This window comes from Salmo trutta, chromosome 30 (assembly GCF_901001165.1).
Source record: "Salmo trutta chromosome 30, fSalTru1.1, whole genome shotgun sequence".
NCBI classification, from domain to species: domain Eukaryota; kingdom Metazoa; phylum Chordata; class Actinopteri; order Salmoniformes; family Salmonidae; genus Salmo; species Salmo trutta.
In genome coordinates this window covers 29176374-29191781 of record NC_042986.1, presented here as the reverse complement: position 1 = coordinate 29191781, position 15408 = coordinate 29176374, and the positions used below count along the sequence as shown (strand labels likewise).

Below are 15408 nucleotides of genomic sequence, written 5' to 3'. Positions count from 1 at the left end.
CCAGGCTAGTAACCATCACCCTCTGCCTTCTTCCCCTGGTTTAGCTGTGATACCAGGCTAGTAACCATCACCCTCTGTCTTCTTCCCCTGGTTTAGCTGTGATACCAGGCTAGTAACCATCACCCTCTGCCTTCTTCCCCTGGTTTAGCTGTGATACCAGGCTAGTAACCATCACCCTCTGTCTTCTTCCCCTGGTTTAGCTGTGATACCAGGCTAGTAACCATCACCCTCTCTCTTCTTCCCCTGGTTTAGCTGTGATACCAGGCTAGTAACCATCACCCTCTGTCTTCTTCCCCTGGTTTAGCTGTGATACCAGGCTAGTAACCATCACCCTCTCTCTTCTTCCCCTGGTTTAGCTGTGGAACCAGGCTAGTAACCATCACCCTCTGTCTTCTTCCCCTGGTTTAGCTGTGATACCAGGATAGTAACCATCACCCTCTGTCTTCTTCCCCTGGTTTAGCTGTGGAGCCAGGCTAGAAACCTTGGACACAGTTCAATGTCAGACAGATGTTGCAGGAGCTTTGCATTATCTACTCGATCAAGCGGGCTAGCGGGCCTCTTGGAGACAGGCCCTTTATATTGTAATCCGACAGTACCACATGTTCTGTAAACACCAGGCTGAGAGGCTGAGAGGAAGACACAACAGAATCACACAGCATCAAAGATCCATTATCAGTGTGCCCTCTGCTCAGTCTGGCTTCTAACTTTAACGGTAACATTCAACACTGACAGATGTTTGATAGTGTCAGTTAAACAGGTCAAAGGTAGAACGTCAGTACTTAGTTACAGTAAATACAGGAGAGGAATGACCCAAATCATTTCCCATTACAGTCATCGTTAGAAAGTCCAAATGTTCTTCATGGTGATGCAGGTAGGCCTTTATACTACAGATGGACTTTGGAGACAAATATGTGGTTTAGTTAGACCACGAAGACCACAGGGGGTCTTTTGAGCCATAGTGTATGATCACAGTGCCAGAAAGGAAAATAAATAGCCAAGCGATATTGTCAGTTCCTCTGAGTCAATGTTAATGTCTGTATCTCTGGCTTTTCTTATTGGAAAATAATAAACAGATTAGGGAAAAAAAAGGGGGGATGACTCATTCATCTCTGGCGTTGCATTTAAAGCCTGATGTTTTAAAGCCTGATGTTTTAAAGCCTGATGTTTTAATGCCTGATGTTTTAAAGCCTGTGGTTTGCCACCTCTAGTAGAGTGAGGTAGGGGTGTGTGAGACTTTCTTAATGTCCTTTCTCCTCACATCATGTCCAAGTCCACCTTCTCTGTTCACTGCAGCCTCAAAGAGAGCAGTGACCGATATTGCACCCTGTCACTTTCAGCTCCCACACCTCCAGTTTGTGTGGACCTGTTCCTCCGTCTTGTCCTCCCTCAGGCCTTATGGTGGCTACAAGCTTCACATTGTCGATCCATGTGCATGCATGTGCAAGGGCAGAGTATGTTTTTGTCCACATCGTCATTGTGTTCCACCCAGAGAGGAAGTCCCCCTTGTGTAGTGTAAATCCACTAGGGTCCTGGGGAACCAGAGTAGCTAACCAAGCAAGAGGGGCCGAGGCACCCTTTTTGACTCTATCTAGCGACGACGTTTGAACTTCCGGATCCGGTGTTATATGCCTTTTTGCTTACAAATACTAGCTAGCTATATGTGTATACTAGCTAGCTACATAGCTAGCTGTGTGTGTATAGTAACTAGCTCCATGGCTAGCTGTGTGTATGCTAGCTAGCTACATAGCTAGCTGTGTGTGAATACTAGCTAGCTCATAGCTAGCTGTGTGTGAATACTGATTATACTGTAGATTACAGGCTACTTCCTCCTCCTCAATCTTTTTTTTCGCCCACAGAGAGGCCCTAACGTTTGTATTTGTTAATTAGTAGGTTGAGTAGGTTTTGGCAAATGTAACTGCCGCTGAGAAGCACCTACAAAACTTCTCCCTGGTCTTCGGTCAGAGTGGCTGGTAGTAATGCTGATAATAACCTTGGTTTCCTCTCTCTCCAGGTACGACACGCCCCCCTCGAGACGGGGAGGTCCCCGGGGTTGATTACAACTTCCTGTCCGTGGAAGACTTCCTGAGCCTTGAGCAGAGTGGAACACTACTGGAAATAGGAACGTATGAAGGTGAGGATGGTGATGATGATGATGCTGGGGATGTTGGTTTTAGTGATGCTGGTGAGGAGGATGATGATGATGCTATGGTAGACTGTAGGAGTGGAGAAGATAATCTTTCTCTTTTTTGTAAGATTGTATTTAGGATTTTGACCTGATAATATTTATTATTATCATTTATATAAAAGAAATATACAATACAAAACATACACATACAAACAGATCACAAGGCTATCCTTACCTAGATTAGTACAGTGTACCACAGTGATAAGTCTTCTGTCCTTACAGAAACTACAATCCACCTGTGTGTGTGTGTGTGTGTGTGTGTGTGTGTGTGTGTGTGTGTGTGTAGTGTTAATCTCCTTGCCACCTGTACTATTGTGTGTTTGGCTCATTTCTCCCTCCCCCGCAGACAGTGTCAAATACCTGTCCACAGGAGCCGGATGCCTTCCAAATACAAATGTGATGCAGACCTACATACTGTAGGTCTCAATGCCATGCAGTTGCATTGACATATGAGTCCAATTCTCATGACCAACATTTTTTCTTTCCAAGAATTGTGGCGAGACTTTTAAAATCTATTTTCAGGATGATTTTTAAAGATCAGGATTTACAGTACGTCAGCTGTAGATAATGACATACATTTAGAATGTGGTTTTGAGCATGTGTCGCTATCTCTTGCATTGGATTGTGGATGGTATTTGCTTATCAGTGGGATTTACAGGAAATAAACTTAAGCAACAGATCTGGTACTGACCAGTGATAAGCCAGTCATTTGAATGTATACTTTAACAAGGTAAAGTTTCTCTGAGCCGGCCCATTGTATTGTTTGTATGCTCTCTGCTCCCTCTCAGTCCATAACAACACTGGCTAGGGGGAAAAAGCCTGCTTTTCCTGCAGCTGCTTATTTCCACCATTTCAGGACTCATTGTGCTCTGCCATTGTCTCTCTTTCCACTGCATTGAGATTTTATAGATCCCATTCCCGCTATCTCGCTGTTCTCTATCTCGCTGTTCTCTATCTCTCTGTTCTCTACCTCTCTGTTCTCTACCTCTCTGTTCTCTACCTCTCTGTCCTCTACCTCTCTGTCCTCTACCTCTCTGTCCTCTATCTCCCTGTGTTCTATCTCCCTGTGTTCTATCTCTCGCTCCCTCCCCCTCCTTCTCTCATTCTCCCTCCCTCCCTCCCTCCCTACTCTCCCTCCTACTCTCCCTCCTACTCTCCCTCACTCTCTCCCTCACTCTCTCCCTCCCTCTCTCAATTTCAATTCAATTTAAGGGGCTTTATTGGCATGGGAAACATATGTTTACATTGCCAAAGCAAGTGAAATAGATAATAAACAAAAGTGAAATAAACAACAGTAAATGTCAAATGTCATTATCTATATACAGTGTTGTAACGATGAGCAAATAGTTATAGGTTGTATTTATAATGGTGTTTGTTCTTCACTGGTTGCCCTTTTCTTGTGGTAACAGGTCACACATCTTGCTGCTGTGATGGCACACTGTGGTATTTCACCCAGTAGATATGGGAGTTTATCAAAATTGGATTTGTTTTCAAATTCTTTGTGCATCTGTGTAATCTGAGGGAAATATGTCTCTAATATGGTCATACATTTGGCAGGAGGTTAGGAAGTGCAGCTCAGTTTCCACCTCATTTTGTGGGCATTGTGCACATAGCCTGTCTTCTCTTGAGAGCCAGGTCTGCCTACGGCAGCCTTTCTCAATAGCAAGGCTAACCTCACTGAGTCTGTACATAGTGAAAGCGTTCCTTAATTTTGGGTCAGTCACAGTGGTCAGGTATTATGCCACTAAGGACTCTCTGTTTAGCATTCTAGTTTGCTCCGTTTTTTTCCAATGTGTAATTATCTTTTCGTTTTCTCATGATTTGGTTGGGTCTAATTGTGTTCCTGTCCTGTGGTTCGGTGGGGTCTATTTGTGTTTGTGAACAGAGCCCCAGTATCAGCTTGCTTAGGAGACTCTTCTCCTGGTTAATATCTCTGTAGGTGATGGCTTTGTTATGGAAGGTTTGGGAATCGCTTCCTTTTAGGTGGTTGTAGAATTTAACTGCTCTTTTCTGGACTTTGATCATTAGCAGGTATCGGCCTAATTCTGCTCTGCATGCATTATTTGCTGTTTTACATTGTAGACAGGGGATATTTTTGCAGAATTCTGCATGCAGAGTTTCAATTTGGTGTTTGTCACATTTTGTGAATTCTTGGTTGGTGCGCGGACCCCAGACCTCACAACCATAAAGGGCAATGGGTTCTACAACTGATTCAAGAATGTTTTATTTTATGTTCCTTTTGATGGCATAGGCCTTACTTGCCTTGTCTCTCAGATGGTTCACAGCTTTGTGGAAGTTACCTGTGGTGCTGATGTTAATTTGTTTGTGTGCTCTAGGGCGACGGCGTCTAGATGGAATTAGTATTTGTGGTCCTGGCAACTGGACTTTTTTTGTAACACCATTATATTTGGTCTTACTGTACTGTCAGGGCCCAGGTCTGTCAGAATCTGTGCAGAAGATCTAGGTGCTGCTGTTGGCCCTCCTTGGTTGGGGACAAAAGCACCAGATCATCAGCAAATAGTAGACATTTGGCTTCAGATTCTAGTAGGGAGAGGCCGGGTGCGCTCTCTCTCCCTTCCTTTCTCCTTCCCCCTCCCCTCCCTCTCTCCCTCCCCTCCCTCTCTCCCTCCCTTTCACTCTCTCTCTCTCTCTCTCCCTCCATCCACTCCCTCTCTCTCTCCCTCCCCTTCCTTCTCTCATCCCCTTCTCTCTGTCTCACGCCGTCCTCCCTCCCTCTTCCTTCTCTCTCCCGCTCTCCTTCTCCCTTTCTCTCTCCCTCCCTCCCTCCCTCCCTCCCTCCCTCCCTCCCTCCCTCCCTCCCTCCCTACCCATCCCCCTACCACTTCCTATCGCCCCCTCCCTCTCTCCCTGCCCGTTCCTCTCTCCTTCTCCCTCCCTGTCCTCCCTTTCTCCCTCTCTATCTCCTTCTCCCTCCATCTCTTTCTCAGGCATGCTAATGTCCCTGTTGTTGCCTAGGTAACTATTATGGGACGCCTAAGCCGCCGAGGCAGCCCGTGGTTGGGACAGTGATTCTCAGTGATGCTGTGCTCCTCGACGGCCCACCAGGCTCCCAGCAGTCCACTCCCAAGCGCACCAAGTCCTACAATGACATGCAAAACGCCCAAGGAGTACCTGCTGACTACGAGGATGACGACCAGGCCACAGAAATGAACAACAGTTTTACAGGTATGTCATTTTACATGCCATCAGACAATTACACATAGACTACCACTACCAAACCAGGCGGCTGTTCAATGGGAGATGTGTGTATTTGGGGTGTGGGTGAGTTGTGTGTGTGCTCATGTCTACGCACATGTTTGAAAGAGCATGTGTGAGGGAGAGTGTGTATCTGCGTTTGTGCTCTCCCCTCTTCTGCCCTGTGTTGCTGGGTGTCTCTCTCTTTCTCTTGTTCTCCCTCCCTCTCGCTCCCTCCATCTTTCTCTCTTGTTTTCTCTCTCTCTCGCGCCATCTTTCTCTCTCTCTCGCTCTCTTTCACTCTCTCTCGCTCTCTTTCTCTCTTTCACTCTCTCTCGCTCTCTTTCTCTCTAACTCTCTCGCTCTCTCACTCTCTCTCACTCTTTCTCTCTCTCTCTCTCTCTCTCACGCTCTCTCTTTTTAAGTACATGATAATAACACTTTGTGAATAGTTTTTAGGCATAATGTCTGACTGAGTTTGAAATATCACTTGTGTTAATGTGTTAGCCCGGACTGGAGAGTTTGTGAGACAGTCAGTCAGTTCCTAGATGGATTTTTTTTTCTCCTTCTATGCTCACTCTGTGTGTCCTGCCAGTCTGTCAGAGTGGTGAATTAGCGTTTGATCATCCCTGAAAGGCTCACGGAAGTGAGAGAGGGAGGACGAAGTCAGGGAGGGCAAGATAGAGGGGGGTTTAAGAGAAATAGAGGCTGACTGCATGTTCATTATAGCCATTGGGCCCCATTCCTTTTGGACTAGCAGGCAGGGGGTTTACAGAGGGAGGGAGAGAAAGTTAAGAAAGGAAAAATGTTTAGCAGTCGTGAAACATAGTATATATTTTTGTTGTTGTTGGTTTTAGTAGTCCTATATTGCACACAGTACTCTTAGCATAAATTGTCTTATCATTCCACCCTTAGATTCCCACATTCCTGTTGCTGCAGGAAACATAAACCTCCTCTCTCTGTTTTGTTCTGTGTTGTCGTGCTCCTTACTTTCCCAGGATCCTTAGTTCGTAGTCTCTTCCCCTCTCCCTTGTTGTGCACAGGTAACCCTAGCGACCAGGACGAGAGCTGCGGCGCTGTTCTACGGCCGTACCCCGCGCGTGAGAACGCTCCGTCCTATGGTCTGAACAACGTGGCTGCCTCCACCTCGGACAGCGGGCAGCAGACACACGCCCAGCCCCAGGCCTCCCCAGAAGACCCCCTAGGACCCCTGCCAGGCAACTGGGAGATGGCCTACACCGAGAACGGAGAAGTCTACTTCATAGAGTACGTATAATATACCCTAAATCCTATACCCTATGGCCTATACCTTAGCTTACACCGAGAACGGAGAAGTCTACTTCATAGAGTACGTATAATATACACTACATGACTAAAAGTATGTGGACACCTGCTCGTCAAACATCTCATTCCAAAATCATGGTCATTAATATGGAGTTGGTCCCTCCTTTGCTGCTATAACAGCCTCCACTCTTCTGGGAAGGCTTTCCACTAGAAGTTGGAACATTACTACTGTAAGTCGCTCTGGATAAGAGCATCTGCTAAATGACTAAAATGTAAAATCTAAATGTAAATTTCTGTGGGGACTTGCTTCCATTCAGCCACAAGAGCGTTAGTGAGGTCGGGCACTGATGTTGGGCGATTAGGACTGGCTCACAGTCAGCGTTCCAATTCATCCAAAAGGTGTTTGATGGGGTTAAGGTCAAGGCTTGGTGAAGGCCAGTCAAGTTCTTCCAAACTGATCTCGACAAACCATTTCAATATGGACCTCGCTTTGTGCATGGGGGCATTGTCATGCTGAATCAGGAAAGGGCCTTCCCCAAACTGTTGTCACAAAGTTGGAAGCACAGAATCGTCTAGAATGTCATTGTATGCTGTAGCGTTAAGATTTCCCTTCACTGGAACTAAGGGGCTTAGCCCGAACCATGAAAAACAGCCCCAGACCATTATTTCTCCTCCAACAAACTTGCGATTGGCACTATGTATTCGAGCAGGTAGCGCCCTTCTAGCATCCGCCAAACCCAGATTCGTCCGTTGGACTGCCAGATGGTAAAGCATGATTCATCTCTCCAGAGTACATGTTTCCACTGCTCCGGAGTCCAATGGTGGTGAGCTTTACACCACTCTAGTCAACGCTTGACATTGTGCATGGTGATCTTAGGCTTGTGTGTGGCTGTTCAACCATGGAAACCCATTTTATGAAGCTCCCGACAACAGTTATTGTGCTGACATTGCTTCCAGAGGCAGTTTGGAACTCGGTAGTGAGTGTTACAACCGAGGACAGCCGATTTGTACGCGCTTCAGCACTCAGCGGTCCCGTTCTGTGAGCTTGTGTGGCCTACCACTTCGTGGCTGAGCCGTTGTTGCTCCTAGATGTTTCCACTTCACAATAGCTGCACTTACAGTTGACCGGGGAAGCTCTAGCAGGGCAGACATTTGATGAACTGACTTGTTGGAAAGGTGGCATCCTATGACGGCGCCACGTTGAGCTCTTCAGTAAAGCCATTCTACTGCCAATGTTTGTCTATGGAGATTGCATGGTCATGTGCTCAATTTTTATACACCTGTCAGCAATTTAAAAAATAATGATAAGACATGAAATAGTAAGTTACACAATAGGAATAAAATACACAAAATGGAGCTATATACAGGGAGTACTGTTACCAGATCAGTGTGGAGCTATATACAGGGAGTACTGTTACCAGATCAATGTGGAACTATATACAGGGATTACCAGATCAATGTGGAGCTATATACAGGGAGTACTGTTACCAGATCAATGTGGAGCTATATACAGGGATTACCAGATCAATGTGGAGCTATATACAGGGAGTACTGTTACCAGATCAATGTGGAGCTATATACAGGGAGCACCATTACCAGATCAATGTGGAGCTATATACAGGGAGTACTGTTACCAGATCAGTGTGGAGCTATATACAGGGAGTACTGTTACCAGATCAATGTGGAGCTATATACAGGGAGCACCATTACCAGATCAATGTGGAGCTATATACAGGGAGTACTGTTACCAGATCAGTGTGGAGCTATATACAGGGAGCACCGTTACCAGATCAGTGTGGAGCTATATACAGGGAGTACTGTTACCAGATCAATGTGGAGCTATATACAGGGAGCACCATTACCAGATCAATGTGGAGCTATATACAGGGAGTACTGTAACCAGATCAGTGTGGAGCTATATACAGGGAGCACCGTTACCAGATCAGTGTGGAGCTATATACAGGGAGTACTGTTACCAGATCAATGTGGAGCTATATACAGGGAGTACTGTTACCAGATCAGTGTGGAGCTATATACAGGGAGTACTGTTACCAGATCAGTGTGGAGCTATATACAGGGAGTACTGTTACCAGATCAATGTGCAGAGGTTACGAGGTATTTGAGGTAGATGTGTAAATGAAGGCAGGGTAAAGTGACTAGGCATCAGGTGTGTGTGTATATAGTGTGTGTATATAAAGTCTAGTGCCTGTATATATAGTGTGTGTATATAAAGTCTAGTGAGTGTGTGTATAGTGTGTGTATATAAAGTCTAGTGAGTGTGTATATGGTGTGTGTATATAGTGTATGTATATAAAGTCTAGTGAGTGTGTATATAGTGTGTGTATATAAAGTCTAGTGAGTGTGTATATGGTGTGTGTATATAGTGTGTGTATATAAAGTCTAGTGATTGTGTATATATGGTGTGTATATAGTGTGTGTATATAAAGTCTAGTGAGTGTCTATATGGTGTGTGTGTATAAAGCCTAGTGAGTGTATAAATGGTGTGTGTAAATAAAATCTAGTGAGTGTGTGTAGGGTCAGTGCAAGATAGATTCACCCATAGTGTACATATTCACCCTATACCCTATGTAAGTACCGTTAGCTTACACTGAGAATTGAGAGGTCTACTTCATACACTACATACCCAATATACTCTCTATACTATCAAGCCTCTCTGTTCTGTATCCCACTACTATCCCTCCCTCCTCCCTCCCCTCCCCCAGAAAGGCCTGTCAGTGCTCTCCAGGCTGTTAATCCTTTATAGTCTGATCTCCTTAGAGATCACAGGCAGATCAGATCACCTGACCACCTCAATGAAGCACAGCCCTCTGCCCTCAGACCAACACACAGAGCTGGGTCTGCCTGCCTGTCTGCCTGCCTGGCTGGGAGAGGATGAGGAAATGGCTTTGTGCATTCAACACCTGCATGTTGGTCTGCTTTAATTATTGGACTAGCAGAGTCACAAGGATTGACAGGAAAGCTTGTAGTGGTGACGTTGAGGATACAGCTACCTACTCTAGACAATAGGTCGACAACGACTCCTTCCAACCCTCCTGTCTGTGTTTCTCAGTAGGGGAGAAGTCTGTTTGGTGTTGCGTTAATCTCTGTTTGGTTTTACTTGCTTGTTGACAAGCCTATTGACTTTAACCCCTTACATCCTTGTGCTGATGAGATCACTGGTCTTTTGTTAGCTTTTAGTGCTCATCACCTTGACTTCAGAGCCAGTCTTTAACAGCTCTGTGTGTTTGTTGTTTCCTCAGCCACAACACAAAGACCACATCGTGGATCGACCCTCGCTGTCTGGAGAAACCTCTAAAACCTCTGGAAGAGTGTGAGGATGATGGTAAGCCAGGCCCTGTGTGTGTGTGTGTGTGTGTGTGTGTGTGTGTGTGTGTGTGTGTGTGTGTGTGTGTGTGTGTGTGTGTGTGTGTGTGTGTGTGTGCGTGTGTGTGAGCGTGTGTGTGTGTGTGAGAGAGCGTGTGTGTGTGTGTGTGTGAGAGAGCGTGTGTGTGTGTGTGTGTGTGTGCGTGTGTGTGTGTGTGTGCGTGTGTGTGTGTGAGCGTGTGTGTGTGTGTGTGAGAGAGCGTGTGTGTGTGTGTGAGAGAGCGTGTGTGTGTGTGTGAGAGAGAGCGTGTGTGTGTGAGAGAGCGTGTGTGTGTGAGAGAGCGTGTGTGTGTGTGTGTGAGAGAGCGTGTGTGTGTGTGTGTGTGTGTGTGTGAGAGAGAGCGTATGTGTGTGTGTGTGAGAGAGAGAGAGCGTGTGTGAGAGAGAGCGAGAGTGTGTGTGTGTGAGAGAGAGAGCGTGTGTGTGTGTGAGAGAGAGCGAGAGCGTGTGTGTGTGAGAGAGAGCGTGTGTGTGTGTGTGTGTGTGTGTGTGTGTGTGTGTGTGTGTGTGTGTGTGTGTGTGTGTGTGTGTGTGTGTGTGTGTGTGTGAGAGAGAGAGAGAGAGCGTGTGTGTGTGAGAGAGAGAGAGAGCGTGTGTGTGTGTGTGTGTGTGTGTGTGTGTGAGAGCGTGTGTTTCACTCATTTCTGTGATCTATTGTTTACTTCCTAATCTTGCACCATGCTGATGGTATCAGAAGGTGGTGCCACTGAGCTCATATATAAATATTATGAAGTCTGTTTCTATATACTGGTCCTATCATTACCATGACGATGTTTTGATACCTTAGTCAAAATGGAAAGAGGTTCTTTTTGAGATTGGCTTTCCATCTAAGGAATTGTGTAATAGTTCCTTTGAAGATTTTGTTATTATTATGATTTATTTGTTACACCACTGTGTACATTGTACATTTTCAAATAAATATCTATGCAACAATGTTACATTCATTTTGTTCAGGAACATACAAGTTACGATATAGATGTCTGTGTGTGAAAGTTCAGAAGAACTTTACTGTATTTATTTATTTATCTTGCTCCTTTGCACCCCAGTATCTCTACTTGCACATTCATCTTCTGCACATCAACCATTCCAGTGTTTAATGGCTATATTGTAATTACTTTGCCACCATGGCCTATTTATTGCCTTAACTTACCTCATTTGCACTCACTGTATATAGACTTTTTGTTTTCTCTTGTTCTACTGTATTATTGACTGTATGTTTTGTTTATTCCATGTGTAACTCTGTGTTGTTGTATGTGTCGAATTGCTATGCTGTATCTTGGCCAGGTCGCAGTTGCAAATGAGAACTTGTTCTCAACTAGCCTACCTGGTTAAATAAAGGTGAAATAAATAAAAATAATAAATTCTTCGACCAATATGAGAAATGGCACCACTATGTGGCCATTTAGATAACTGTCATGTGTCGTCTCTTAGTTCCATACATCTTTGATTTTATGGATTACGGTGCATCTATGTTTCAGTAAATACTGATTTGGTTACTTAAAGATTTCTATTTCTCTTCCTCCTTGTCTTTTTCTTGAATATTACTTTACTGTCTCTCCTTATTTTCCTTTCTTTGTCATTCCTTCAACCAATCAACCACCCTTTCTGTTTCATCCTGCTCTCTTCACCTTGGAGAAGAAGGGGTACATACTGAGGAACCGGACAATGAGCTAGGTATGCACCTTTATTCTCTCACTCTCTCTCTCTCACTTTGTTTCTGTCATTGCATTTCTATCGGCTGTGTATTGGTGAGGGTTATGGTGACTCTCAATCTTTTCTTTCTATACTGTTAATCAATAACATTTGATTTGAAAAGCGTTTTATACAAAATTTTGATCTACAACTACTAAATTCTTTCTTACCATGTCACTCATCTATTTGGATGTGTCACGATAATTGTATAATTTGGCTCATATATTTACTTAACGTGGTGTACTGCTTGCTTCTAACTGCTGAGTGAGTGATTTCCTTTTTATGCAGGAGACACATTAGGAAGGTGTTTGATTTGACATCTCAGGTTGGTCTCCGTAGTTAAGGCTGCTCCACAGACTAGACTATTTGGCAGAAACAGAGGTGCTCCTGAAAGGGAATGCAATCTCTGACTCTTTCAGGGCTCTGAGTCTCGGGCCTATGAGCTCCTTTTATGTCTGGCACATCAGAAGCAGGCAGTCTGTGATTATCGATTGTGAAATCCAGCCTGCTCCAAAGTGTTTGTCGGTGTTAGCAGCAGCCCACGCTAACACACTGCACTAATGTCTTTGTATGAAATCAAATACGGTGAGGAGGAGAATGAGATGCTAACGCTTTATTGGGAGTGTCAGCTTAATAGGCTCTCTGTCAGACATTTCCCTTTGAGCGCCGATGCAGCCGAGTTTGTGCACGTGTATGCGCTTGTGTGCCCATGCTGGAGGAAGCCGTATTTGAAAGATATATACTGAAACATGGTAACATCTGCAGTGAACACAGCCAGAAACTGCATGTAGATGACCAGTTATGTAGAGTAGAATCATACAGATACATGAAGATGTTGGCTCTCTACATTGTCGTGCATGTCTTATGACTCCCCCGAGTCACGTATACGGTCATGTAGACTGTCATGTAAACGTCATGTATAAGTCATGTAGACTGTCATGTAGACGGTCATGTAGACGGTCATGTAGACTGTCATGTGGACTGTCATGTAGACTGTCATGTAGACCGTCATGTAGACCGTCATGTAGACTGTCATGTGGACGGCCGTGTAGACTGTCGTGTAGACTGTCATGTAGACTGTCATGTAGACTGTCATGTGGATGTCATGTAGACTGTCATGTAGACTGTCATGTGGACTGTCATGTAGACTGTCATGTAGACTGTCATGTAGATGGTCATGTAGACTGTCATGTAGACGGTCGTGTAGACTGTCGTGTATACGGTCGTGTAGACTGTCATGTAGACTGTCATGTGGACTGTCATGTGGACTGTCATGTAGACTGTCATGTAGACTGTCATGTAGACGGTCATGTAGACTGTCATGTGGACTGTCATGTGGACTGTCATGTGGACTGTCATGTGGACTGTCATGTAGACTGTCATGTAGACTGTCATGTAGACTGTCATGTGGATGTCATGTGGACTGTCATGTAGACTGTCATGTGGACTGTCATGTAGACTGGCATGTAGACTGTCATGTAGACTGTCATGTAGACGGTCGTGTAGACTGTCATGTATACGTCATGTAGACTGTCATGTATACGTCATGTAGACTGTCATGTCGATGTCATGTAGACTGTCATGTGGATGTCATGTAGACTGTCATGTGGATGTCATGTAGACTGTCATGTGGATGTCGTGTAGATGGTGGTGTAGACTGTTGGGCCAATGTGATTTTTGTCTGAACGTTCTGAGAATATTGTGATGTTTATTTCTATAAAGAGGTCCATTGAAAGCAGATATGCAATTTGTTGACACCACAGCACAGTACTGAATTGGATGCACATTATCCCGCATGCTAATCAATAAAAATGTCTGTTAAATCGCTGCTCTGTTTTGCTTGTTTACAGCAGTTCATTTCACCGGGAGGCTCTCTTGTATTCTTACATCACCAACATTTGGAGAATAGAGGCACTAACATTGCGTCTGTTTTAAAACCTGGCCCAACTCTCTTAATATATGGTTCTGGACTATATACAGTACTGGCCTGCTGGCTAAGTTCACTTGTGTGAGGCGTGTAATTGTGTCCATCTATCAACTGTTTGTAGCTGTTGATAATGTAGAAAATAAGCTGGTTCTGTTCTGAAGACAGAGACAGATATGAGCAGGCTGGGTCTGAGTGGATGAATAGTAAATCTAGTAGGAGGGAGCGGTCAAGCTCTGTAGTCTCATTTAGTTCAGAATCTCCCCTGACAGCTTACTGTGTATGTAGCCTGTCTGTGTGTAGCCTGTGTGTGTGTAGCCTGTGTGTCTGTGTGTAGCCTGTGTGTGTGTAGCCTGTGTGTGTGTGTGTGTGTGTAGCCTGTGTGTGCGTAGCCTGTGTGTCTGTGTGTAGCCTGTGTGTGTGTGTGTGTGTGTGTGCGTGTGTGTGTGTGTGTGTGTGTGTGTAGCCTGTGTGTGCGTAGCCTGTGTGTCTGTGTGTAGCCTGTGTGTGTGTGTGTGTGTGTGTGTGTGCGTGTGTGTGTGCGTGTGTGTGTGTGTGTGTGTGTGTGTGTGTGTGTGTGTGTGCGTGTGTGTAGCCTGTGTGTGTGTGTGTGTGTGTGTGTAGCCTGTGTGTGCGTAGCCTGTGTGTGTGTGTGTGTGTGTGTGTGTGTGTGTGTGTGTGTGTGTGTGTGTGTGTGTGTGTGTGTGTTTAGCCTGTGTGTGCCTCGCTCAGTGAGGTAGAGGGAGTAGTTTGACTCCATATTAGATATCTGCACCGTGGCCCACTGACTGTACTGAGTCATGACAGGTAAACATAGATTCACTTCAGAGTTGGTTTACACACCTGAGAGACCGTGAATACAGCACAGCGTCATCCTCTGGAGTACTTCCTGAAGAACACGACCTTAATGGATGTGTCCTTACAGTGATCTAACATTGCTGTTAACATGCTGTTAACATGCTCTGTTTCAGAGCTGCCTGCTGGATGGGAGAAGATAGATGACCCAGTGTATGGGGTTTACTACGTAGAGTAAGTTGGAACACCTCACGGTTCATCTCTTTTCACATGCCTCTCATTAACCCCACAATAATAATACAACGGAATACATCGGCATTTTCATGTAGTTTACTGTAAACTGCGACATTTCAGCTGAACTAGCATTTTCTCTCAGTCTCTCTGTCAGACCTTTTCTACATTCAGTGTACTATAATTGGTTTGAAGCTAAGTAGATTTATCTGAAACCGGACTCCATTTTGTGTAGCCAGTGTGTAGTTTGTGTAGACCTATGTGGTTGTCACGGAGCTGGTGGGATTTACGAGGCTGTGAGCCAGAGGATGTCAAACACTGTGTACTGTCATTTATCATGGTGACAATCACTCATCCTTTCCCTCTCCTCTCTCTCTCTCTCTCTCTCTCTCTCTCTCTCATCATCAGTCACATCAACAGGAAGACCCAGTATGAGAACCCCATAGTGGAGGCTAAACGCAGGATGCAGCTGGAGCAGCAGCAGCCGCAGCCTCCTGAAGGTGAGCGGTACATTCGAGGTTCGTTTCCTGCCCTGGCACGGCACCATTTCTTTCTTTCTTCATGTCTGTCTCTGTCTCGTCACGTCTCGTCACGTCTCGTCACGTCTCGTCTCATGTCTTGTCCTGCACGGTTGGGGTTCATTCTATTTGAAGTTTAAGAATGAAAAGTTAGTTCCTCAGAATTCAAATTTTGATTAATTCTCCTGGATTTGAAATGG

General features: G+C 45.0%; 1 protein-coding gene across 9 annotated transcripts in view; it reads left to right on the top strand.

Annotated features, from left to right (window-relative positions):
- Positions 1–15408, top strand: part of LOC115168452 (membrane-associated guanylate kinase, WW and PDZ domain-containing protein 1) — a 197493-nt gene that overhangs the window by 134135 nt on the left and 47950 nt on the right. For 3 of the 9 annotated variants that reach the window (XM_029723754.1, XM_029723756.1, XM_029723752.1), the window contains exons 3-9: positions 2012–2131; positions 5162–5371; positions 6379–6646; positions 9925–10007; positions 11684–11722; positions 14636–14693; positions 15099–15208. In XM_029723754.1, the coding sequence (XP_029579614.1) occupies positions 2012–2131; positions 5162–5371; positions 6379–6646; positions 9925–10007; positions 11684–11722; positions 14636–14693; positions 15099–15208 (888 nt within the window). The remainder of the gene's footprint in view (positions 1–2011; positions 2132–5161; positions 5372–6378; positions 6647–9924; positions 10008–11683; positions 11723–14635; positions 14694–15098; positions 15209–15408) is intronic. The other 6 variants (XM_029723753.1, XM_029723755.1, XM_029723760.1 and 3 more) reach the window with 6 other exon arrangements.